Source organism: Notamacropus eugenii, chromosome 5 (assembly GCF_028372415.1).
Source record: "Notamacropus eugenii isolate mMacEug1 chromosome 5, mMacEug1.pri_v2, whole genome shotgun sequence".
Taxonomy (NCBI): Eukaryota; Metazoa; Chordata; class Mammalia; order Diprotodontia; family Macropodidae; genus Notamacropus; species Notamacropus eugenii.
Window position 1 is genome coordinate 131,182,776 of NC_092876.1, and position 26,321 is coordinate 131,209,096.

General features: G+C 38.2%; 1 protein-coding gene and 1 pseudogene across 6 annotated transcripts in view; both read left to right on the top strand.

Annotated features, from left to right (window-relative positions):
- C2CD3 (C2 domain containing 3 centriole elongation regulator) overlaps positions 1-26,321 on the top strand; it is a 168,964-nt gene that overhangs the window by 81,294 nt on the left and 61,349 nt on the right. For all 6 annotated transcript variants that reach the window (XM_072610867.1, XM_072610868.1, XM_072610873.1 and 3 more), the window contains 4 exons: positions 903-1,086; positions 5,414-5,586; positions 14,613-14,736; positions 23,360-23,628. In XM_072610867.1, the coding sequence (XP_072466968.1) occupies positions 903-1,086; positions 5,414-5,586; positions 14,613-14,736; positions 23,360-23,628 (750 nt within the window). The remainder of the gene's footprint in view (positions 1-902; positions 1,087-5,413; positions 5,587-14,612; positions 14,737-23,359; positions 23,629-26,321) is intronic.
- Positions 14,743-21,171, top strand: LOC140505174 (ewing's tumor-associated antigen 1 homolog; annotated as a pseudogene).

Genomic DNA, 26,321 nt, shown 5'->3' on the forward strand with positions numbered 1-26,321 from the left:
ATTTGCATTCTATGGGATGGGGGGCATGAAGGTGAGGCAGAGTTACAGAGATGCAAAAAGAATGGTCTTTACCCTTTGGAATAAGACAAATACTCAACGATGTAGGATGTAATAAATGCCCTGACTTAGATATGATAATTTCCAAAATGCCATGGAGTTCAAAGAAAGGGAAAATGACTTTCATTTTGAAAAATGAGAGATGGCTTTTTAGAAGAGATAGCAGTTGAACTTTCATTACCTATATTTGCTTAGAGGCAAAATGGCTGTCATTCAACCTTCAAATGAAATATTATGCCTTTATTTTCACCCCTACTGTGACAAATACAGGGAAACAATTTTTTAAAAGACTTTACATTCAGATGTTGATGTTCTAATGTAAGGAAGGAGGAAAAACAACCTATGGACTGATAGACAAGTGCCACTGGATTGCATGATAAATTTGGATAGAGTGAATTTTAAAAGAGGAGAGATTTCTGAGTGATGCATTTAATTTTCCTCTCTTGCGCTCCAGATATGATTGTTTTCCATGTCAACTACATAATTTAACGTTCTTTATAGCTTGCCATAGAATGTTAGACTTGAAGCACCATAAAGTAAAGAATATCAGAGTTATAAAAGACCTTCAAACTTAAAATGTCAGTGCTAGAAAGGGCTGAAAAACATAGAATGTCCCAGCTAGAAGAGATGTTAAAATTTAGAATATTAATGCCTTAGAAATCTTTAAGCCCAGCCTCCTCATTTTATAGAAGCCCTTGAGCACCACAGAGGTGCATTATCTTGGCAAGAATTGTCTGATTCATTGTCTGCCCCCTTATAGGACCTGGCCTGGAGCTGCCATGTTTTTGGTATTCCCAAAAGAATTATTGAACTGTATCTCATTGAATTGTTCTTCTTTTCCAAAGGAATCACTCTAAAGCCTTTTCGTTCTGCAACCACACTGTGTGTCCCTGACCCCATCTTCAACCACAATTATCTTCATTCTCTCTTGCTTCCACCGGAAGTCCCAGTGCAGAGACTTTTGCTCAGTGCCTTCTCAGTGTGTGGACTGGTGCCTGGAGGGGGAGTCCAGTTTGAAATCTGGTGCAGGTAATAATAATTCACCTTGATATCACACCTCACAAAAACCTTGTGGGTGGTCACTGTGTTATTAATCCCATTTTATGCAAGAGGAAACTATGACTCAGAGGTTAAATGACTTCCTAGAATTCATAAAACTTGTAAGTGGCAGAGATGTGACCCAAACTCAGGTGTGTTATGATTCCAAGATCAGCATTCTTTCCATTACATCACTACAGTACATAGGTGTGTTTTCCTTGTTCCTAAGAACCTGAGAATTTTTATCTTAGTAAAGAATAAAAATGTAAAAGAATAAAAAAGTGATTATGATTTCTCAAAGATTATACCAGTAAGGGTCTAAGTTGACATTCTGTCAAAATGGAAGGGCTTCAGATAGTCACAGTAATAGAATGTGTATCTTTCAGGTAAGAACCAACCTGGTTAACCAGGTATGATGAGGTTTCTCATAACAGGATTGATGTCACAGGATAAATTTAGCAACCAGAGTAAGAAGACCATTAGTCCACTGAGGCATGAAACTTTTGTGACCTGCATCAATTCAATTCATTATACATCTGTTATGTGCCAGGCTCAGTGCTCAGCACTGGGGATACAAAAAGAGGTAAAAGACAATCCCTGCCCTCATGAAGCTTAGAATTTAATGGGGATCAAAACAAAATGTAAACAGAGTTGTACAAAGCAACCTGTAATACAGGATAAATTGGAAATAATTAACAGAGGGAAGGCACCAGAATTAAGAAGCATTGGGGATGGCTTTCTGCAGGAAGTGGAATTTTACTTGTCACTTAAAGGAAGCCAGGGAGATCAATAGTTGGAGTGGAGGAGAGAGAGCATTCCAGGCCTGGGGGACAGCCAGAGAAAATGCTCAGAGCCAAGAGATGGGCTATCTTGTTTGTGGAACAGCCAGGAAACCAGTGTCACTGGATCAAAGAGTACACGTTGGGGAGTAAAATATAAGAAGACTGGAAAGTTAGGAGGGAGCTAGATTATAAAGAGCCTTTGATGCCGAACAACATTCTATATTTGCTTCTGGAAGCAATAGGAAGCCACTGGAATTTATTGAATGGAGGATTGACAGGTTCAGACTTTATTTTAAGGAAATCACTTAAATGAGTAAATGGAGAATAGATGAGAGTGAAGAGAGACTTGAGGCAGGAAGATCCACCAGAATACTATTGTAGTAATCCAGGCATGATGTGATAAGGAGTAGCTCATAGGAAGCGACTAGGTGGAGGAAATAGCTAACAACAACAACCCTGTTCTATGAGAATAAGTTGAAGGAACTGGGGATACTTAGCCTGAAGGAGAGAAGACGCTTATTATAAAAATATTATAAGAATAGAGGTAGAGGTCCCAGAGGGGAGAACTAGTAACAATTAGTGAAAGTTGAAAAGAGGCAGATTTTGGAATAAGTTGCGGTGAGACAAAATGAGTTTCCTCTTTATTGGAGGTCTTCAGACAGTCTGGATGACCACTTCTCAAAGGCGATTCTGCCTTCAAAGGTGATTAGAACAAATGGTAGGCAAAGATGTATAATACCATCTCTTTCCTCGAAGGGCTTATTTACAGTCACAGGTCAGGATATATTTATATATTTGTATACTAATAAAATTGATTATGTTAAGTACATGAGAACTATACAAGGCTACAACTTTATCGTGATTTATACAGTCACTAAGTTTTTAATACTTTATATTTCTGTAGTGCTTTATACTTTCTTACAGCCCTTACACATGTAATTCATTTAACCTAGCAACATATTTCTGAAACAATCAGCAGGCGTTTTTTAAATACCTACTATGTGCTAGGCATTGGCGATACAAGTACAAAGAATGAAACCATTTCTACTTACAAAGCTTTCATTCCAATAGTCTTAACAGACCTTTAGGAGGCTGCCTCATAGGTAATAAGAGCTCCACATCAATAGATACTTTCATATAGGACCTAGAAAACCACTTTAGGGATTTTTCAAGTTAGTTTTGGACTGGGTAACCACTGAAGTTCCCTATAACTCTGACTTGTTTGCAAATTTTTCCTGAGAATAGTTTCTCTTTAACATCTTAAATACCAGTCAACAATGTAACAAATACTTTCTTGAACAGGCTAGCTCTGTTCCAGATTTTGACATTTTTTTGGTAGAATACAAAATAGCTGAAACCATGTTTTTTCTTGAGTTAAGGAAATATATTTTCTCTATATCTTGGCGGAAGCATAGACCATTACATCTGAAAGGGACCTTAGAGCATAGAATATTAGCACTGATAGAGAAAATTAGAATGTTGCATATTAAGAGATGAAAGAGAACAGAGAAGGTTAGAGCAAAAATGAACATTAAAGCACACTCAGGTCCAGCCTCCACATTTAGCAAAAGAGTAAACTGAGGCCAGGTACAAAAAGCGGGTGACTTATCAAGGTCATGCAACAAGTTAATGGCAGATGCTGAACTAAAGCCTACTTTGGTGATTGTCCCATCAAAGCCCATTGTTAAGGATTATTAACTTAAATAAAACCAATTTTTAAACTATAACTTTGTAAAGTCTGCCTTGTTCCCTTATTACATTCATCATGCACCACAACTTATTCAACCATTCCCCATTTGATGAGCACCCCCTCAGTTTCCAATTCTTTGCTGCTAGAACAAGAGCTTCTCTAAGTATTTTTGTACATGTGGGTCCTTTTCATCTTTGATTTCTTTGGGATATAGATCCAGTAGCAGCAACACTAGGTGGTCAAAGAACCAATTTAATGACTTTTGGGGCATAGTTCCACATTGACTTCCAGAATTGCTTGCCAGTTCACAAGCTTACCAGCAATGCATTAATTGTTTTTCCACAACCTCTCCAGCATTTTTCATTTTCCTCCTGTCTAACTCATGTCAGTTTATGTTGCCAAAGGGGAAAAAAACTTTTCATTGTATTTAGGATCAGATCTGTTGGGGTAACATTAATTATAAAATTTCATGTAATTGTAAGAAAAGGGATATTCCAAACCAACATAATGTCTCTCAGTTAAAGATATGATCTGTTACACGTACTTACAAGTGTAATGTAGGCAGTTATCTGTAGCTTAGCATTTCTCTGTAAATTGTTACAAGTCACAGCAGAATTTTTTATTTTAAAGAAGCAAACTTAAATAATCTTATGGTATTAATTAAAACAGCGCATCACAGAGTTTCAAGGATACTCAGATGTGAGACGATAACAGTTTCAAATCTGTTAACAAATAACTTTAGCTTCTTATGTCTACATTCTTAGAACAGACAGCTTTATATTCTCGTAAGTAGCACATATGTAACAGAACTTTCTACAATTTGCGGCCTTAATTTTGTTTGTGTGTCATGGATCTCTTTTTTCTATTTGGTAAAGCTTTTGGACCCCTTCTCAGAAAAGTTTTTTAAGAGCATAAGAGAAAATATATAGGATTACAAAAGAAACCAATTGTATTAAAATATAGTTATCAAAATATTTGAAAAATAAGTTCATGGGGCCCACATTGAGGACCTCTGTTCTGGATCATGATAGTTACTTGTGTAGATGACTTCCCTTTTTTTATTATAAATTCTTGCGGTCAAAGACTATGTCCTGTTGTGATCTTTTTATCTCTAACATTTTTGTATGTTGTACAAAATATCCTTTGTACATTTTATACACTCAAGAAATGTTTGTTAAAGTTTTAAATTGTTCATGTTGCCCTAGTTATTTCCCTAGTTATTATGATTGCCCTAGTAATTTAATCATTTGTTCGGTGTCACTCCCAATATCACTATAGATAACAAGTATATATTTGTATTATTGAATTCCTTTTTCTTGGATTTGGAGAAGGTCCGTAAATCTTCTTTGATCAGTAATACTACAAAAAATGCTCAATGGAAATTTATTAGTCACATTCTTTGTAAAGTGTCCCTTTGTGTCACTGTGAACAATAAAGTTTTGACATAGAGAAAGGCAGGCAAGAATAGAAGTAAGGGGAGTAGTCCTATTTGAATGAGACAAAAAAAGAGAAGAAACATCTGAAGAGGGAGGAAGACATATTGAGATAAGGAGGTTAAAGAAAGATTGTGACAGGTCTGGAATGCCAGATTAGGAATTCATCTGTTTTTATGCGTTAGGAAACAGGTTTTTTTTTTCAGAAGACTGATAACAAAGTCGTTCTTTAGAACAATTACTTGGCTGTCAAGGGGAACATGGAGTGATTAGTGGGCATGAGACTAAATATATAAAGATTATGATATTTGTTGTCTTGAAACAGATTTAACATTAACCAAATTTGAATCTTACATAATCAAAATGATATATAGACCCATTCTTTTTGGATGAAATTCTGTATTTATTTACAGGTACTATTACCCCAATGTCAGAGAACAAATGGTTGCCAGAGGCTCATTGCCATTATCTCGACTGTGTGCCGTGGTGACCATGCAACATCACGAGAATGTGGGACTACAGACCTTTAACCTACCTTTATTCCCCAGATCAGGAAACAAGGATGAATTCCAACCCCAGACAGCAGGTAACTGGAAAAGAGTTTTATATTTCCTTTCAAGGGTAGTATTTATTTTTGATTTCATTCTCTTTTTTTTTTTTTAAACCCTGCTTCCTCTGAGTTCAATTCTCAGTTTATCTGTTTGAAATTTGTTGCTATTTTAATAAATTTCTGTTAAGATATCAAGATTTCGAAGATGGCGGAGTAGAAAGACACAAATACTGAGGCTGCCCCCACACAGCCCATAAAATACCTGTAGAGAGGAACTCTCAACAAATTTTGGAGCAGCAGAAGTAGAGAACAACAGAATGGAGGAGATTTCCAGCCCAGGGTGACCTGAAAGGCCCACAGGAAACATCTGTGCGGAGCGCAGCCCAGCCTTGGCCACTAGGCGCGGCTCACGAACAGCCCTCGGGGACAGAATCTCCAGTCGCGGAATCCCCAGTCCCAGTAGCAGCGGGTTCGCAGATCCCTCAACCCACAGGCACCAAAGGTCAGTGGTGGGGTATTTTCAGCTGGCCAGGAAGGGAGAAGGGCCTTCCCATAGCTCCAGCCTCAGGCAGCGGCATCAGAGGCCATATCAGGCAGGCGGTAGCAGTTCCCAATGCAGCCCCCAAGCATCCATTGTTGGATCATAAAACCCCTTCGGCCACTGAGGAGCTGAGTCTTAACCTCAGCCCCGTGTAGAGGCCCTGAGGGAGCTGGTCTTTGTCTCCCACTGAATGGTGGCCCTGCCCCCACAGTTTGACTGAATCCCAGCCCCCCAGTGCTGGCTTGGCAGAACTGGAAGCCAGGTGGCTGTGGAGAGGAAACTCTCCTAAGATTCTGGGCACAAAAATCTCTCCCTCCTCCCAGACCAGTGCACATGCTTGATTATGCCACCTTGGAGGAACTGAGATCTTACACATTCCCAGAGTATACCCTACTCTTGACAAAGGACCCAAAAGTCAAGTAACTGGTTAAGACAATGCCCAAAAAAGGGGGAAAATATAAGACTATAGAAGGTTACTTTCTTGGTGAACAGATATCTTCTCCCATTCCTTCGAATGAAGGAAAACAATGCTTACCATCAGGGAAAGACATAAAAGTCAAGACTTCTGTATCCCAAACATCCAAAATAAATATTCAGTGGTCTCAGGCCATGGAAGAGCTCAAAAAAGATTTGGAAAATCAAGTAAGAGAGGTGGAGTAAAAACTGGGAAGAGAAATGAGAGAGATGCAAGAAAAGCCAGTCAACACCTTGCTAAAGGAGACCCAAAAAAAATGCTGAAGAAAATAACACCTTTAAAAATAGACTAACTCAGTTGGCAAAAGAGGTTCAAAAAGCCAATAAAGAGAAGAATGCTGTAAAAATCAGAATTAGCCAAATGGAAAAGAAGGTTCAAAAGCTCACTGAAGAAAATAGTTCTTTCAAAATTAGAATGCAACAGATGGAGGCTAATGACTTTATGAGAAACCAAGAAATTACAAAACAAAATCAAAAGAATGAAAAAATGGAAGATAATGTGAAATATCTCATTGGAAAAACAACTGACCTGGAAAATAGATCCAGGAGAGACAATTTAAAAATTAGGGGAGTACCTGAAAGCCATGATCAAAAAAAGAGCCTAGACATCATCTTTCATGAAATTATCAAGGAAAACTGCCCTGACATTCTAGAACCAGGGGGCAAAATAAATATTGAAAGAATCCACAGATCCCCTCCTGAAAGAGATCCAAAAAGAGAAACTCCTAGGAACATTGTGGCCAAATTCCAGAGTTCCCTGGTCAAGGAGAAAATATTACAAGCAGCTTGAAAGAAACAATTCAAGTATTGTGGAAATGCAATCAGGATAACACAAGATCTAGCAGCTTCTACATTAAGGGACTGAAGGGTGTGGAATAGGATATTCCAGAAGTCAAAGGAACTAGGACTAAAACCAAGAATCACCTACCCAGCAAAACTGAGTATAATACTTCAGGGGAAAAAATGGTTTTTCAGTGAAATAGAGGACTTTCAAGCATTCTTGATGAAAAGACCAAAGCTGAAAAAAAAAATTTGACCTTCAAACACAAGAATCAAGAGAAGCATGAAAAGGTAAACAGGAAAGAGAAATCATAAGGGACTTACTAAAGTTGAACTGTTTACATTCCTATATGGAAAGACAATATTTGTAACTCTTGAAACTTTTTTCAGGATCTGGGTAGTTGGTGGATACACACACACATAGGGATCTAGAGCACAGGGTGAATTGAATAGGATGGGATCATATCTTTAAAAAAATGAAATTAAGGGGTGAGAAAGAAATATATTGGGAGGAGAAAGGGAGAAATGGAATGGGGCAAATTATCTGTCATAAAAGAGGCAAGTAAAAGACTTTCCAGTGTAGAGAAAAAGAGGGGAGGTGAGGGAAAAAACATGAAGCTTACTCTCATCACATTCTACTAAAGGAAGGAATAAAATGCACACTCATTTTGGTATGAAAACCTATCTTACAATACAGGAAAGTGGAGGAGAAGGATAAGCAGGGTGGGGGGGATGATGGAAGGGAGGGCAGTGGGAGAAGGGAGCAATTTGAAGTCAACACTCTTGGGAAGGGAGAGGATCAAAAGAGAGAATAGAAGCAATGGGGGGCAGAATAGGAGGGAGGGAAATATAGTTAGTCTTACACAACACAACTATTATGGAAGTCATTTGCAAAACTACACCGATATGGCCTATATTGAATTGCTTGCCTTCCCAAAGGGAATGGGTGGGGAGGGAGGGATGAAGAGAAGTTGGAACTCAAAGTTTTAGGAACAACTGTTGAGTATTGTTCTTGCAGCTAGGAAATAAGAAATACAGGTAATGGGATATAGAAAGTTATCTTGCCCTGCAGGACAAAAGAGAAGATGGGGATAAGGGAAGGGAGGGATGTTAGAAGGGAGGGCAGAGTGGTGATAGGGGCAATTAGAATGCTTGGTGTTTTGGGGTGGGGGGAGGGGAGAAATGGGGAGAAAATTTGGAACCCAAAATTTTGTGGAAATGAATGTTGAAAACTTAAATAAATAAATTTAAATTAAAAAAAAAAAAGATATCAAGATTTCAGAGTTGAAAGGAACTTATAAGAACTAGCTCAGTTCCTTCCTGAATCATTAGTTACCTTCTCCACATCCTCAATGTTTTTTTTTCTCAGTCTGAATAACTTTAGTCATGAGAAGAGCTTACTACTTCCCAAGACTGCCCATTATATTTTCAGACAGTTCTAATTTTCAGGAAGTTTTTCATTAAATAGAAATACCACTTTTATGGCTTATGCTCTTTGCTCCTGGTTCTGCCTTTTGGAGCCAAGCAAAACATGTTTAATCTTTTGTTTATATAATAGTAATAGTAGTAGTAGGTAGAATTTATGTAGTGCTGTTATCTCATTTTATGTTCTAGCAACCCTAGGAGATAGGTACTCCCCGTTTTACAGATGAGGAAACTGAGCCAGATCTGTGTTGAGTTACCTACTGTCACACAGTGAGTGTCTGAGGCAGAATTTGAACTCATACCTTCCTGACACCAAGTCCAGGGCTCTAGCCACCTGCCTCATGAAACTGCTTTAGACTAGTTGGATTTCCAGTCAGTCTTTGACCTTGACCTTTCTGCAGTTTTTTTTTAGTTATTTTTTAACATTTTTATTTAAAGTTTTGAGTTCCAAATTCTATCCCTTCCTCTGTCCTTCCCTTCCCCCTTCCCTGAGATAGTAAGTAATCAGATATAATTTATACATGTGTGATTATATAAAACATTTCCACGTTAGTCATTTTGTACAAGAAAACTCGAATAAAAGAAAAAAATGAAAGAAAGAAAGTGAAAAATGCCATGCTTCAGTCTATATTCAATCAATATCAGTTCTTTCTCTGGAGGCAGATAGTATGCTTCATCATAATTCCTTTTTTTTAATTTATTTTTTAAAATTTATTTATTTTTAGTTTTCAACATTCATTTCCACAAGATTTTGAGTTCCAAATTTTCTCCTCATCTCTCCTCTCCCCCACCCCAAAATGCCATGCATTCTGATTAGCCCTTCCCCCAATCTGCCTTCCCTTCTATCATACCCCTCCCTTCCCTTATCCCTATCTTCTCTTTTTTCTTATAGGGCAAGATAGTTTCTATACCCCATTACCTGTATTTCTTATTTCCCAGTTGCATGTAAAAACGATTCTCAACACTCATTCCTTAAACTTTGAGTTCCAACTTCTCTCCCTTCCTCCCTCCCCACCCATCCCCACTGAGCAGGCAAGTAATTCAATATAGGCTATAAATGTGTAGTTTTGCTAAAGACTTCCATAATAGTCATGTTGTGAAAGAGTAACTATACTTCCCTCCATCCTATCCTGCCCCCTATTTATTCTGTTCTCTCTTTAGACCTTGTCTCTCCCCTAAAGTGTTTACTTCTAATTATTCCCTCCTCCCATTTGCCCTCCCTTCTATCATCCCTCCCACATCTCACTTAAACCACCTCTCCCCTGCTTTTCTGTAGTGTAAGATAGATTTTCATACCAAATTGAATGTGCATATTATTTCCTCTTTAAGCCAAATGTGATGAGAGTAAACTTCACTTTTTCCCTCTCACCTCCCCCCTTTTCCCCTCCATTGAAAAAGCTTTTTGTTGCCTCTTTTATGAGAGGTAATTTGCCCATTCCATTTCTCCTTTTCTCCTCCCAATATATTCCTCTCTCACCCCTTAATTTTATTTTTTTTAGATAATGTCCCTTCCTATTCAACTCACCCTGTGCCCTCTGTGTGTGTGTGTGTGTGTGTGTGTGTATGTGTGTGTGTGTGTGTGTGTGTGTGTGTGTGTGTGTAATCTCTTCAACTACCCAAATACTGAGAAAAGTTAAAAGTTACAAATACTATCTTTCCATGTAGGAATGTAAACAGTTCAACTTTAGTAAGTCCCTTTTTATTTTTCTTTCCTGTTTACCTTTTCATGCCTCTCTTGAATCTTATGTTTGAAAATCAGATTTTCTATTCAGCTCTGGTCTTTTCAGCAAGAATGCTTGAAAGTCCTCTATTTCATTGAATGACCATTTTTTCCCTTGTATTGTCCTGATTGTATTTTCACAATACTTGAATTGTTTCTTTCTGGCTGTTTGCAATATTTTCTCCTTGACCTGGGAACTCTGGAATTTGGCTACAGTATTCCTAGGAGTTTTTCTATTTGGATCTCTTTCAGGGGGTGATTGGTGGATTCTTTCAATATTTATTTTACCCTCTAGTTCTAGAATATCAGGGCAGTTTTCCTTGATAATTTCATGAAAGATCATGTCTAGGCTTTTTTTTTGATCATGGCTTTCAGGTAGTCCCATAATTTTTAAATTGTCTCTCCTGGATCTCTTTTCCAGGTCAGTTGTGTTTCCAATGAGATATTTCACATTGTCTTCCATTTTTTCATTCTTTTGGTTTTGTTTTGTAATTTCTTGGTTTCTCATAAAGTCATTAGCTTCCATCTGCTCTGTTCTAATTTTGAAAGAACTATTTTTTTCAGTGAGCTTTTGAATCTCCTTTTCCATTTAGCTAATTCTGCTTTTTAAAGCATTCTTCTCTTCATTGACATTTTGGGCCTCTTTTGCCATTTGAGTTAGTCTATTTTTAAAGGTATTATTTTCTTCAGCATATTTTGGGTCTCCTTTAGCAAGCTGTTGACTTGCTTTTCATGAATTTCTTGCATTGCTCTCATTTCTCTTCCCAACTTTTCCTCCAACTCTCTTACTTGATTTTCAAAATTCTTTTTGAGCTCTTCCATGACCTGAGACCATTTTTTCCCTATTTTGGGCATTTTCCCAGCCAGCTGGCTTGACTTTTGAATCGTTTGTCAAGAGAAGGGTATATACTCTGAGGACCTGTAAGTTCTCAGTTCCTCCAAGGTGGCATAATCAAGGGAGAGGAGTTTACTTCTCTCCTGGCCTGCACTCTGGTCTGGGAGCAACAACAAACTTTTCTGCCCAGGGTCTGTGAGTAGAATTCCTTCTCCACAACCACAACCAGCTCCAGTATGCCAGCTCTCCTCCTCACCCCAGGACCACCACTCAGGGCTGAGACTCAGATCAGCCACTCAATTCCCTCAGGTTCTTTAGGCTGAGGGCTCCAAAAATAGACACTGTTGCTGCCGCCACTGCCGCCACCACCTAGGGCCAGAGCTCTGGGAGGACCCTGCTCCCTTTTCACCCAGGTGAAAGAGCTTTCTCACTGATCTTTGAAGCTGTCTCTGGCGTTTGTGGGTTGAGGGATCTGGGAACCTAAGCTGCTGCTGGTGGAGCCCTGAAGCCTGCTCTGGTCCTGTCCCTGCCGTGCCATGCAGTCAAGGCCAAGCTTCACTCCACTCTGATAGACGTGTGTGATAGACGTTTCCTGTTGGTCTTGCAGGATGCCTTGGGCTGGAAATCTCTTTCACTCTGTCGTTTTGTGGCTTTTGCTGCTCTAGAATTTGCTTGGAATCATTTTTTTTACAGGTATGAGCTTTGGGGGGAGAGCTACAGATCATCCTTCTACTCTGCCATCGTGGCTCCGCCCCCTTCATCATTATTCCTTTAGGATTGTCTTGGATCATTGCATTGCTGAGAATAGCTAAATCATTCAGAATTCTTCCTCAAACAGCATTGCTGTTATTGTGTACAGCATTCTCCTGGTTCTATTCCCTTCACTATGCATCAGCTCATGTAAATTTTTCCAGATTTTTCTGAAATCATCCTGCTTGTCATTTCTTATAGCGCAATAATATTCTGTTACGATCACATACCACAGCTTATTTAGCTATTCCCCAATTGACAGGCATCCCTTTGATTTCCAGTTCTTAATTACCACAAAAAGGGTTGCTATAAATATTTTTGTACAAATAGGGTCCTTTTCCCTTTTTTTGGATGTCTCAGACTGAGCAGTGGTGTTGCTGGATTGAAGGGTACGCACAGTTGTGTTGCCCTTTGGACACAGTTCTAAATCGCTCTCCAGAATAGCTGGATCAGTTTACAGCTCCACCAACAGTTTGTGCAGCATTTTTAACAACACTGACTATCTGCTCTTCCTGAATACTCTAACCCTCTTTGGCTTCCATAACACCACTGTCTGCTGCTTTTTCTTACTATTCTCACCTTTTTTTGTGCATCATCCTCTTCCTATCCCCTAAAATGTGGTGTATCCCTCCTATTTGGACTCATCTTTTTTCCCCCTATTTATCTCATCTGTTTCTATGTATTGAATCGTCAGTTCAATTCCATATCTATAAATCGAGCTCCTGTCTTTCCCCCAAACTCGAGTCCCAGATCTTAAACAGCCTGATCGACAGCTCCACTTGGATGGTTTTGCTGGAACCTCAAACTCATCTTGTTCAAAAGTGATTTAATCATCTTCTCCAAACCAAACCTTCTCTTCAAACTATCTTTTTCTGTCTTTCTAATCAGCCAGGTTTGAACTCTCAGAGTCTTCTTTGACTCTTCCTTATCTTTCAGTTCACTCCCTCCCCAAGCCATCCAGTCACTTGCCAAGTCCTATAGATTATACTTCCATAACTCCATTATATCCATTTCCTCTTCTCTACTCATATAGTATTGGGTAGTATACCCACTTCTGTAGTTCAGGATCTTGCCACCCATCCCCTCTATTATCTCACCTGGACCATTGTTAACAGCCTCCTAGCTAATCTGCCTCCTTTCCCCAGTCCGTCCCTCATACAGCTGCCAAATAATCTTTCTAAGGCATTAGTCTGATGAATCTACTTTTGTTCACAATCTGCCATTGCCTCTAAAATTAAATATTCTTTTGGTTAGCATTTAAGGCATTTACAATGTGGTTTCAAACTACCTTTCCAACCTTAGTTCACCTTATTCCCAGTCTTGTATTCTGAGATCCTGCAAAGTGTACCATTATTTATTTTCCAAAATGACATGACATCTACCTCATCAGTGAATTCACTCACACTAGTCCCATGTGCCTGAAATGAGCACTGTCTTCATTTTCATCTTTTTACGTCCTTCCCTTAAAGATTCAGTTCGGGGGCCATCTCCTTCCCAAAGCCTTTCCTGATATTCTAAGTGGAGTTATGTATGAAAAATCATAAGGAAACTGACCAAAGAGAACAGAGTAATGATTGTAAGCAAAGTGAACTCCCAATTAGCAGTCTGTAGGAAGCCCCTCACTGAGAACCAGCCAAACTTGAATTAAAAAGGATGAACATAAGCTAGCCAGTCTTCCTTCTATCAACCCAGGAGAACTTGCCTTCCATAGGTTCTAAGAATTCACAGTCCTATCTTTAGCTGTTTCTGTAGTTGATTTTATGAGTTGTATTGTTACAGCAATTTCTCTGTAGATATGGACCTCCTCCCTCCCTTTGGGAAATGCTTCTACTACAGTCAACTCCTTTTTTTCCCTTTTCCCTTCCAGAGATCTATTGTGATCCAAAGTTTGTCATAGGAAAATCATTTCCACAGGTATTGAAATGTCCTGGATTTTGTAGGTCAATTTCTAGAAACCCCCCAAGAAATGGTGCCCTTGAGGTACCTGATCTCTGCTCTCATTTCTGCCACTAACTTACTAACTCTGACTTTGGCCAAGTCTCTACCCCTCTCTTGACCTCACTTTTCATCCTGTACTGGATGATGTGTGTGTGTGTGTATATATATATGTATATATGTGTGTGTGTGTGTTTGTATATACGTATATATACATATATTCTCTTTCAGCTACAACATTACATATTATAAAGACCCTCTAACCCTAACAATTTTTGTTGTTGGAATCAGAAAACTTCAGAGGAAGGGAACTCAGAGGTCTTGTAGTTCAACATACATCTGAGTAATTCTTGTTAGGCTCTCTTGCAATGTCCTTAATTTCATAGTCTATAAAATAAAGTGTTTGGATTATATGCCCTCTTAAGATCCTTTCTTGCTTTGACATTCTATTTTTCATTTTAGTACAAATTTCTACTAAAGAAAGATGCTAAAATTTAGTTGTTTTAGTGGGTTCCTTCTAGTGCCAACCTTCCATCTTGTTTTCTAAGATCCCTTGTAGCTTGAACATTTGGTGAGCAGAGCCCCTGTCACCTGTTTTTCAGGTCTGTTAGATGTAAGCCTAAGGTACAGGCACACAACCAGGACATTGGAGGGAGTCATTGCTGCTCGAGCTGTGTCCATCTCTGTGCACATTCACAGAGCCAGTGGTTTACAAGCAGCAGCACGGTAAGGCTCTTTTCTAAGAATTGGAATGGGTGCTGGTTCAAATCAGCTTTCTTTGGTTCTGAAGTTAAAAATCAGTCAATTAGCAAGCATACTCCTTGCTTTGTCCCTCTTGTAAAATGCTCAGTGCTTGTTCCTCTTAAGAGACCTGACATCCACAGAGGTTTACTCAATACTCCTATTCATCCCCGAAGGGTTTGCTATTCTAGGAGATTGCCCTTGTTATTTATATCACCATGGCAATATTCACAGCACTGGTGGTAACTATGAATATGCCAGTGTAATTCTCAGTTCCAGAATATAAAAGACTCTCCACATAGAAGGCAGAAGAAAAACATTTATGTAAACACCAGAAAACCAAATCCCAGAACCAGAAAGCAAAATCTGTCTTGGTGACAAAGTTAATAAGCGTGAACAAAACAGAGGGCAAAGGCCATTCTCAAACCTCTCTTCCTTCAGCCAAGGCCTTCTCACCATCAACTGTCACAATGTGTCAGTTGGGCCTGTGTTCTGTCACCTCTGACCTGACCCCAGTCATTCACTTCCTCTCACTTCTGCTCTACCCTTCATGTTCCACCTCTTCAGCAAGCTCCTCCCACCATGTGACCCAGGCTTTCAAGCTAACCAAGCAGATGATATGGGCCTATTAATTAATGAGAAAGATCTTTCCATTTAAATTACTATTACAGTATTTGACATAGGACAATCCAAATTTGTCTTGGCTCAATTCTCATCAGTAACTGACCCTTCTAGTAACCTGGCTAGCCTGCTCTAGTTATCCAACTGCTTCTTCATTCAGCTAGCATTTATTACATGCCCACTACATGGCAGGCCTTTTGCTAGGATGGGAGACAAAGACAAAAAGGAACTCTCAAGGAGTGTACATTTTACATGAGAGATACCTGTACACAGATCAGTAAATGCGAGATGTCAAGAAAATAAATACAAGTACCTTTTTTGAAAAGATTGCTAATAGCTGAGGGATTCAAAAAATGCCTTTTCTGTAAGAGGTGGCACTTGAGCTGAGCTTTGAAAGGCACTGGTTGTTCCACAAGGTAGAAGTGAGTGGGGAGAGTATGTATCATAGGCCTGGGAGACAGCCCATTGCCAAAGATGGAATATTGTATGTGGAGAAGAGCAGTTAGGTCAGTTTGGCAAGAGCATAGAATGTATGATGTGCAAAGCGATTTGCAGTTAGCTTGGATAATTAGGTTAGAACCAAACTGTGAAACATCCAAAAGGAGGAGTTTATTTTTTATTCTAGGGGGAAATAGAAAGCCACTGAATCAAAGGAGAGACACACAGTCAGATCTCTGCTTTAGGTATTTCAATTTGATGGCTCTTTGGAGGATGGATTGGAGAGAAGAAAGACTGGATGCAGGGAAACCAATTAGGAGGCAGTTGAAGTCGTCCAATGTAAAGATGAGAGGACCTGAACTAAGGTGATAGCCACATCAATGAAAAGAAGATGGTTGAAATGAAAGAAGTTATGGAGGTAGAACCTACAAGTTATGGTAACTGATTGGGATTAGGTGCTGAGGGTAAATAAAGAGAAGAGTCAAGTATGATGCAAGTGACTGAAATAATAATGATGTCTTCGATAAATGTAGGGGCACTAGAATAAGGAATAATTTCAGGGAGAAAAGATGAATCCTGTTTTGGGAAATGTGAATTTGAGATGCCCTTGAAATAACCATTTGAAGATGTCTAGCAGGCAAGCAGGAGAGAGATGATAGCTGGATATGCAAATCTGAAAGTGATCTACAAAGAAATGGTAGCTGAATTCTGGAGTAGGGGCAAAGATGATATCACTGAAAGAATAGACATAAAGAAGAAGGCCCAGGGCAGAGTCATCCAGTACAGGACATGGATGAAGAGTCTACAAAGGATTTGGAGGAGAATTAGCCAGACAGGTAGGAGAAAAATTATGAGAGAGCAATATCACAAAAACCCAGAAAGGAAAAAATATCCTGAAGGAGGTATTGGCCAAGTGTATCAAAAGCTGCAGAAGAATCAGGGAGAGTGAGATCTGAGAAAGTCACGGAGTTTAACAATAAATAGATCCCTGTGTGTGTTGTGTGTGCACATACAAAGCAGCCTTATCCCCACTAGGGAAACAGTCTCCTAAGAATATAAATGGCAAACCCTCCTTTCATGTGGACCAGTGCCTGAAAGAATCACATATGCCATTGCTGAGGGGCAAGATTGAGCTGACCACTGGATATAGTAGGACTGGGGCAACTTTGTGGCACAATGGATAGAATGCTAGTCCTGGAGTCAGGAAAACCTGAGTTCAAATCTATCCTCAAACACTTACTGGTTATGTAATCCTAGAAAATTCACTTAAGTCTCTACTTGCCTCAGTTTCTTCATCTGTGAAATAGTGGTCATACTAGCACCTACCGGGATTATTGTGAGGATTAAATGAAACAGTCTTGATGGATTCTGTATCTGTCCAAGATGTCAACAGCACTCACTCAGAAAGGTCCCCGCTTTGTAGTAGTCCTGATGTCCTCTCCCCACCTCTTGGGAAAAATGTAAAGGGAGAAGAGAAAGTGTGTGACAGGAGGGAGAGGCCTGATCAAGTGATGATGATGAAGCTCAGGAAATATACTGGCCCCTTGGGGATACTAACCTCACCTACACCCAGCTGACTGAGAAGAGGAAAAGTCACTTAGCTTCCCTGGCTGCAGCACTTCAAGAAATGGCCCAGGCTCTGGGCAGCTGAACTTCTGTCAGTAAGAGAACTGAGGAAATGTGCTTGTATAAAACTCCAAAGAGATTGTTGCAAATCAGTTTTCAGTCACCTATCTGAAGTTCGCCTTGTAATGATACTGATGGACAACGAGAAATACTTTGGGATCCAGATTCTGCAACAACCTATAGTTACATGAAAGAAGAAATAAACAGCATGACAGGAGATGTAGTGTTGAAATGTTAGATATTGTTAGTCATATTGCTTCAGAGTGGAAAAACCAATGTGTATTGATAAAGGTGCTATTCCTTTTATTCCTAGTAATACAAAAAATAAAATCTAGAACAAAAGCCAGGTGCACAAAGTAGTGAAGAACTTATAAAATTGGCTAAACAACTTGATAAAAACATGGTGGGGCTAGATGTAGAGCAGGAACAAGATATTGAGACTCGTGATTTTATTCAGTTTCATAAGAAACTTTAAGTAATCACAAAGATGCATAGATACAGGATCGGCAGTCAGGGTCTGATGAAGTTCTGGAAGCAAATATTGCTATGACAATAAAAGGGAACTCCAATATATCTCTAAGGAAGAACATTATAAAAATAAGAGTAATTTTGACCCAAATGCTAAAGCAGCCCACACTGTTCTTTTTGATGGTTCAGCTCAGAAATGTAATGGACACTTAAGCCAAGGTCTGTCAAATGCTTCTTCTACTACCTGGCATAATATCCATGGCAAAAATAACACTTTGAAAGAGATCAATAATTTTACTGAAACTGTGGTCACACTGAGAAAACATGAGTAAAATTTCACATCAGCAAAATTTGACCCCAATATTGGCTACTTTTGCAGCAGACTTCTTTATCATGGCCAAGTCAAGTATAATTTCCTCTATTGCAAAGTCAGTAGGCTTCAGTAAGCCTAGAGAGAGATATACTAGCATTGATTTTGATGATGGTGATGGTGGTGATGGGAATACAAGCTAACTGATGGCTCTTTTGTTATAGAAGTTCCTCAAGACTCTTAACTTCAATTATTTCTGAAATTTCTCAGACAACTATTTAGAAAGATACTTGCATGCTTACAGCCAGTAAAAATGATCAAACTAGGGGAGGTTTGGCCTTTGGTAAAAAGTCTTTAAAAAAATTTACAAGATTGCCTTCTGAGACAGATAGCAAAGATTTACCTAATCCTACAAAAACTCATTTCCTCCAAAGTTAAATAATGAGCTTATGCAAATAGTACCCAGTGGGAGTGATGTGAAATTTGAAAAAATTTCAGTAAACCAAGTTTCCCCAATAAAATTACTGGTTATTCTGAGCTTCCCATTTGTATCTAATGTTCAAAAGGCAAAGATTATTTACCCTGATTTGGACCAAATAGGAAAAATTCTGCAAAGAAGTCTACTTTGTTTATAAGGCATTCCAGTCATTAGCTACAGACTAGAGAAGATGGAGAAAATCTACATAGCTGTCATCAGTCATTTAATATTCCTGCTAAAATAAATCCTGATAACTTTAGAAGATTATCTAATGAAACAGTTTTTGTAACAAATCAAAATGTTGCACTGAAGCAACATTTTGTATTTGATAACTGGAATTATAAGCTTACTATAGAAGTTATTGAAATATGTCAAGAATTAGGGAAGTCTTAGCATGCAGATGGTAATAACAAGATCTGCATCCACGTAGAAAAGCTGATCTAGCAACAGGGCTTGAAAAAAAAATCCATGGGTTGGGAAATAAGCAAAAGGTCAGTATAATTCCTATTTGGGGATGAAAACTAATTCAGTCGTATCTGAAAAAGGATACCAGTTAATACAACATAAACATTTGAACATAAATAATAATTCCACATATGGAACCTCATTAAGACATTACACAAACAGAAAAGTTAACATGTAAAGAAGAGTACAAATTATGGAAACTGCATATACTACAGATATTGAAAATCAGAATTGAGTACAACTAGCCTAATTTCCAGAACAGTAATCAACATGTTTCTTGGAAAAATACTAATGTTCCTGCAGGGGTAAACAAGTCCTCAATTCTTGGAGAAAATTTAAGTTTGGGAATAAGTTCAGGCCTTACAAGTACAGAAGATCCTCATCATTAAAGAAATTTATGCAATCAGAATCTCATAGCGTAGTAACAATCCAAAGTCATTTCCATGTTAACAAAACAGCAGTTCCTCTGACTACTCTTTCACAAAAATTAAAAGTCCTCGGACTTTTATTTTAGTCATGGTAGCATATCATTAGGAGGCATACCTAACACCAAAATTTCAGAATATTTTTGTCAGTACTTTGCTTGGGGAAGCTACATCACAGCAAATTTTGAAAGGACAGTTTTCTGAGTCCTGTAAACTACTTACAAAAGAGGAAGAAGGAAAAAATAGAAAGTATTCCTCAGAAGAGTCAGAGAAAGGCAAAAAGCTCTGTTTTTGAGAATGTTTAAAGCAGGGATAGAGTACCAGACTTGAAGTCAGGAAGACTCACCTTCCTGAATTCAGATCTGGCTTCAGACACTTCCTAGCTGTGTGACCCTGACCAAATAATTAAACCCTGTTTGCCTCAATTCCTCATCTGTAAAAATCAGCTGCAGAAGGAAATGGCTAACCACTCCAGTATCTTTGCCAAAAAAAACCCAGATGGGCTGACTTAGTCAGACATGACTAAATGACTGAACAACAGTAATTTTCAAGCTTCAAAAGGGAAATATTATTTGCTTCATCTGACATAGCATATATCAGCTATACTGATGTAAAGTGATCCATTTTCCCACATCCCTATACTAATTTCTGGGTACTGGCTACTTCCAAATTCTACATTTCTAATCAGAAAAATGAAGTCACATTACCCATATTTCTTACCTGGCTGTAGATTACCTAGAAATACAACATAGGAGCTTCGAGCCCTGACAGGACCTACAAAAAATTGTTAAATAAGCATCTCTTTTATAAGTCATTTTCGTCCCTTACAGGGTCCTTGCCATCTTAAATAATTGTAAGAATCAAGAAGTTCAGAGTGACAGGAGAATTTAGAGAGAAAACTTTGTTTTAGACTGGAAAAACTAAAAAATTACCCTAGAGGAGCTAACATCTGAGTTGGACTTTGATAGGCAGAGAAACAGGGGTCAAGAAAGTGTTCAGCCTGCAATGTGCAGAATAAACAAAAGGCCAAACCGCAGCATTTCAGGCATAAAAGCACCTTTAGTAGAGACACTTGAGGGAGTGGTTAGCTCTCCCATGTGCCTCAAATCTTAGCACCCCTGCCTGACCTTACCACTTATGCATAAGATTGGCCGTACATAGATGATATGGGATCTCTAGAGTGAGGAGAATCTGATTATTCTTCTGATCAACTCCACTCTTAAGTTATCTCAGAGCAATTGAAATGAACCTTCATTTTAGAGGTTTTTTTCTCTTCAAATTCAATCTTTCTTTAAGAGTAAATTTCCTTAAGAGCCACATCTTGGCAGATTCCAGTGCAGCCCATTCGGGGGACAAACCCAGAGAGTTCAGTGGCATAAAAATTACTCTGATTCTGGATTTCTTCATGTAGTCAGCAACATTTCTCACCATTCAAATTGGGGACAGAGATGGGGAGGGGGGGAGTTGCCATCTCATTTCCTATGCTTTGAAATACAGATAACTGTTCGATTCTAATCTCAAAAGGAGTTTGTGTGTATGCACATGCAATTACTGCCTCGAGGAATTTTACAAATGTAGATTTACTATAATTATTTTCAGAATGAGAAGACCATTTATTGAGTATCTAGTTCAACCCTTCTGCAAGATCAAGTGGTCATCCAGTCTGAGATATGTAGAGAGACATCACTAATCATCAATTTTTTATTTGCTATCCCAATTAATAAATTGACTATTAATTACCCAGAACCTCTGTTTCTTGGGCTTTTCATTCATCACAAGAGGAAGGGCTGTAGCATTGGGAAGAACTAGAAAAACCTAATTTGATCTTACTCCTGAAGGAAGCCCCGAGGCAAAAACAGGGAGGAAGAACATCCCAGGCATTGAGGATAGCCAGTGAAAGGTCAGTTAGGAGTGGAGTGTTGTGTACAAGAATAACAAGAAGGTCAGTGTTGCTAGATCACAGATTACATGAATAGGTGTAAAATGTAAGAAGAATAGAAGGTTAGGAAAAGGCCAAGTCATGAAGAACTTTAGGAGCTACAGAATTTTATATTTGACCCTAAAGGCAATAGGGAACCATTGGCATTTGTTGTAGAGGAGTGACATGATCAGACCTACAACCTTGGAAAGATCATTTTGGCAGCTGAGTGGAAGATAGGATGGAGTAAGGAGAGACTTGAAGCAAGGAACTCAGCCAGAAGGCTATCACAATATTTTGGGCATGCAGCAAAGAGAGAGGCCCTACCAGGGTGACATCTTGGTCAAAAGGGCTTGAAATTAAGAAAACCTGGGCTCAGATTTCAGATACTATCTCTGTAAACATGGACAAGGGAATTAAACTCTCTGGGCCTCTGTTTCCTCATTGCTAAAATGAAGGGGAGCTGGACTCAATAACCTAGAGTCCCATCTAGCATTAAATATATGAGCTTATAATCAACAAATTTACTAAGTACTTACTTATTATGTGCCAGGCTCTGTGTTAGGAGATGAAGAAAGAAGAAAAATTAAACATAGTTCCAGATCCAGGTTTTTCACCTAACTTTGGGACTAGCTTACCCAAAAGAGTTTATATTTTATCCTAGAGGCATTAAGGAGCCAATGGAGCATTCTGAGCAGGGGAATGAAATGTCTGAGCCTGTGCTTGAGGAATATCACTTTGTCAGTTGTGTGGGAAACGAATTAGAGAGAAAAGAGATTAGCAACTAGGAGATCAATTAGGAGAATATTGTAATAATCCAAATGAGAAGTGATGAGGACCTGAACTAGGGTAGTGACTGTGTGAATAGAGAGAAGGGGTGAAGTGTCTAAAAGAAAACAGCAAAATTTAGCAAGTAATCGTGTATGCAGAGTAAGTGAGAGTGAGGCATTGAAGATGACATTGAAGTTATAATGACTACAAGAATGTTGGTTCCTTCAACAATACTAAGGATAGTCAGAAAAGGAGTAGGTTTGGTAACAAAAGATAATCAGTTCTCTTTTGGGATTCTTGAGTTTGAGAAACCTTTGACATTCCAGTTTGAAATGTTCAGTAGACTATTTGTGATGGTGATTTTGAGATTAGGAGTGAGACTAGAAGGCCAAGATAAAGAGCTCTGTGAGTCATCAGATCCACTGATGATAATTGAACCCATGGCAGCTGATAAGGTCACCAAGGAAGAAAAGGAATCTCAAATTCATTTACCTTAAATCCTTCTGATGCCAGTTCTAGCAAATGGGTTCAACTGTGAAGGATGGGCTTTTGATAATACCAGCAATAAAGACAGGAGGTACATATCAAGATCTCTTTTTATCACCTCTCTAGATCATAGAATCTCAGTTGGGTTAGATATCTTAATCCAGTCTCCAAATTCATTGTAAGCTCATTTTACAATATCTTATACTTAAATGCCTCTAAGGGCCAAAAATCTCACTTGTTTATAAGGCAATCCATTGCATTTCTGTACATTCCTAATTTTAAGACATGTTCCCTTATGTTCAACATCCTCAGGTCTGACGGGTGAGCTTGTCTGTAGTTGCAGGACTTTGGGGCACACTGGCATCCAAAGGCTTTGTCATTTTTCAGAGCTCTTGCCTTAGGATTCCCTTAAAATAGTTTTCTGACTACCTAAAACTTTGTTATTTAGCCAATACTATTACAACTCCTTATCATTCATCACTGTCACTAGCTCTTCATTAAAGACCATAGTCATGAACCCATTAAGTCTTCTCTTAGGATGAACTTCCTGGATAATCGGAAGTGTAACATTACTTTACTCCTGCTCTCTTCTCTCCCCTCAGAGTCATAGCTGAGCAGGAACCTTCTTTGCAATACAATGCAACAGTGGGTGTTAATACTTCAGTCACCACACATCTCTCCTTCCTGCCCAAGGGAGAGCAACGCCAGACACACCCTGTGGCCCGTACCTTCTGTCCTGAATTCTCCCACCACATGGAGTTTCCTTGCAATCTGGTGACACAACGTAGCAGTGGTGAAGCCTGTTTTCTGGCAGAGCTGTTAGAGTTTGCTGAGGTCACTTTCTCTTTGTATCACCAAGACACAAAGCCAGGTGAGTTCTAAAAATGTTAGTACTTTATGTCCATGTAAGTTCACATATCTAATATGTGAATTCAAAGGACTTGAACTCTGGAATCCAAAGCCACATCAATCAATCAAGTCACTCAGCAAGTATTTATTAAGTACCTACTAACAAGAAATAAAAACCATAAGGACCTGCAGGTAATTTCTGAAAAAAAGTTAGATATTGTATATTTAGATCTCTGGAAATTATAGTTGTTAGAAATACAAAGGAATATCAATATTTCTCATCTGTGTGGCACCTTTACAAAAATTTGCCCTGCACTAGTACATAAAAACCTTATAAACAAATGCAGAAAAGCAGAAATATTAAATATACTATTTACTTATCACAATATAAGGCAAATTATAACTAATAAAGGGTGCTTGAACAAAGGACACAAAATGAAATGGAGAATAAATAACTTGATCCTAAAGAATGTGGGTCAATGAACAGATCATCAAAATAGTAGATAATTTCATCACTGAAAATGGCAACATACCAAAACTTTTTTGGGGTAAAGCCCATAGCAGTTCTTAGGGGGAAATGTATTTCTCTAAACACTTTCATCAATAAAAGAGAAAATTGATCAATGAATTGTGCTTGAAAACAATGAGAAAAGTAACATAAAAAACCTTACTAAGCACAAAAATAGAAATGATGAAAATCAGAGGGATAAAATTAAAAACAAAAAATTAGTAGTAGTTTTTAAAAATAAATTTATTTTTAACGTTCTCTTTTTTAAAATTATTTTTAGTTTTATGAGATTTTGAGTTCTAAATTTCCCCTCCTCCCTTGCCCCCCCCCAAGATGGCAAGCTATCTGATATAGACTATAAACATATTTCCACATTAATCATGTTGTAAAAAAGAGTCAGAACCAAAGGAAAATTCCACAAGATAGAAGAAGCAAAAAAAAAATTATATGCTTCGATGTGCATTCAGACTCTGTAGTTCTTTTTATGGATGTGGATAGCATTTTCCATCCTGAGTCTTTTGGAATTGTCTTAGATCAGTGTATTGCTGTCAGAGTTGATCATCAAACAATGTTGTTACTATGTGCAATTTTCTCCTGGTTCTGCTTACATCACCCAGCATCAGTTCATATTAGTCCTTCCAGGTTTTTCTGAAATCCATCTGCTTATCATTTTATATAACACAATAGTATTCCATTACATTCATATACCACAACTTGTCACCCAACTGAAAAGCATCCCCTCAATTTCCAGTTTTTTGCACCAAGAGGAGCTGTTTTAAATATTTTTGTACATATAGGGCCTTTTCTTTTTTCTTTGATCTCTTTGGGATACACACCCACTAGTTGTCAAAGGGTATGCAGTTTAAAAGCCTTTTCAGCATAGTTCAAAATTGCTTTTCAGAATGGTTGAATCAGTTCGCAGTTCCACAAACCAGTGCTTTAGTGTCCCAATTTTTCTACATCCCCTCCAGCGTTTTGTCATTTTCTTTTTCTTCCGTGTTAGCCAATCTCATAGGTATGAGGTGGTAACTCAGAGTTGTTTTAATTTGCATTTCTCTAATCAGTAATGATTTAGAGCATTTTTTTATATGACTAGATAGCTTTGATTTCTTCTTTTGAAAACTGCTTTTTCATATCCTTAACCATTTACCAATTGAAGAATGGCTTTTATTCTTACAACTTTGACTCAGTTCCATATATATTTGAGAAATGAGGTCTTTATCAAAGAAACTTGCTGTAGAAAAAATTTCCCAATTTTATGCTTTCCTTCTAATCTTGGCTGCATTGATTGATTTGTGCAAAAACTTTTTAATTTCATGTAATCAGAATTTTCCATTTTACCTTCCATGATCATCTCTGTCATTTCTTTGGTCATATATTCTTCTGACAATTAAATTTCTTCATGCTCCCCTAATTTGCTTATGATATTGCTCTAAACATGAACCCATTTTGACTCAGCTGGTGATATGGTGTGAGGTGTTGGACTATATCTGTTTCTGCCAAATTGCTTTCCAGTTTTCCCAGCAATATTTGTCAGATAGTGAGTTCTTGTCCCAAAAACTTGGATCTTTGGGTTTAAAACTAGAAGTTGTTTTTAAAAATAAGCCAAATAATAATTTTGATTACATTAAATTAAAAAGGTTTTGCACAAACAAATCCAGTGTAACCAAGATTAAAAGGAAAGCAGCAAGGTGGGAAACAATTTTTACAGCCAGTGTTTTCTGATAAAGGCCTCATTTCTCAAATATATCAAGAACTGAGTCATAATTGTAAGAATACAAGTCACTCCCCAGTTGATAAATGGTCAAAAGATAAAAAAGGCAGTTTTCAGATGAAGAAATCAAAGCTATCTATAGTCATATGAAAAAAATGCTCCAAATCACTATTTATTAGAGAAGTGCAAATTAAAACACCTCTGAACTACCACCTCACACATATCAGATTGGCTAATATGACAGAAAAGGAAAATGATAGATGTAGGAAAATTGGAGCACTACTGCATTGTTGGTGGAGTTGTGAACTAATCCAATCATTCTTGAGAGCAATTTGGAACTATGCCCAAAGAGCAACAAAACTGTGCGTGCCCTTTGATCCAGCAGTACCACTGCGAGGTCTGTATCACAAAGAGATCATAAAAAAAGGGAAGAGGATCCACATATACAAAAATACTTATAGCAGTTCTTTTTGTCATGGTCAAGAATTGGAAA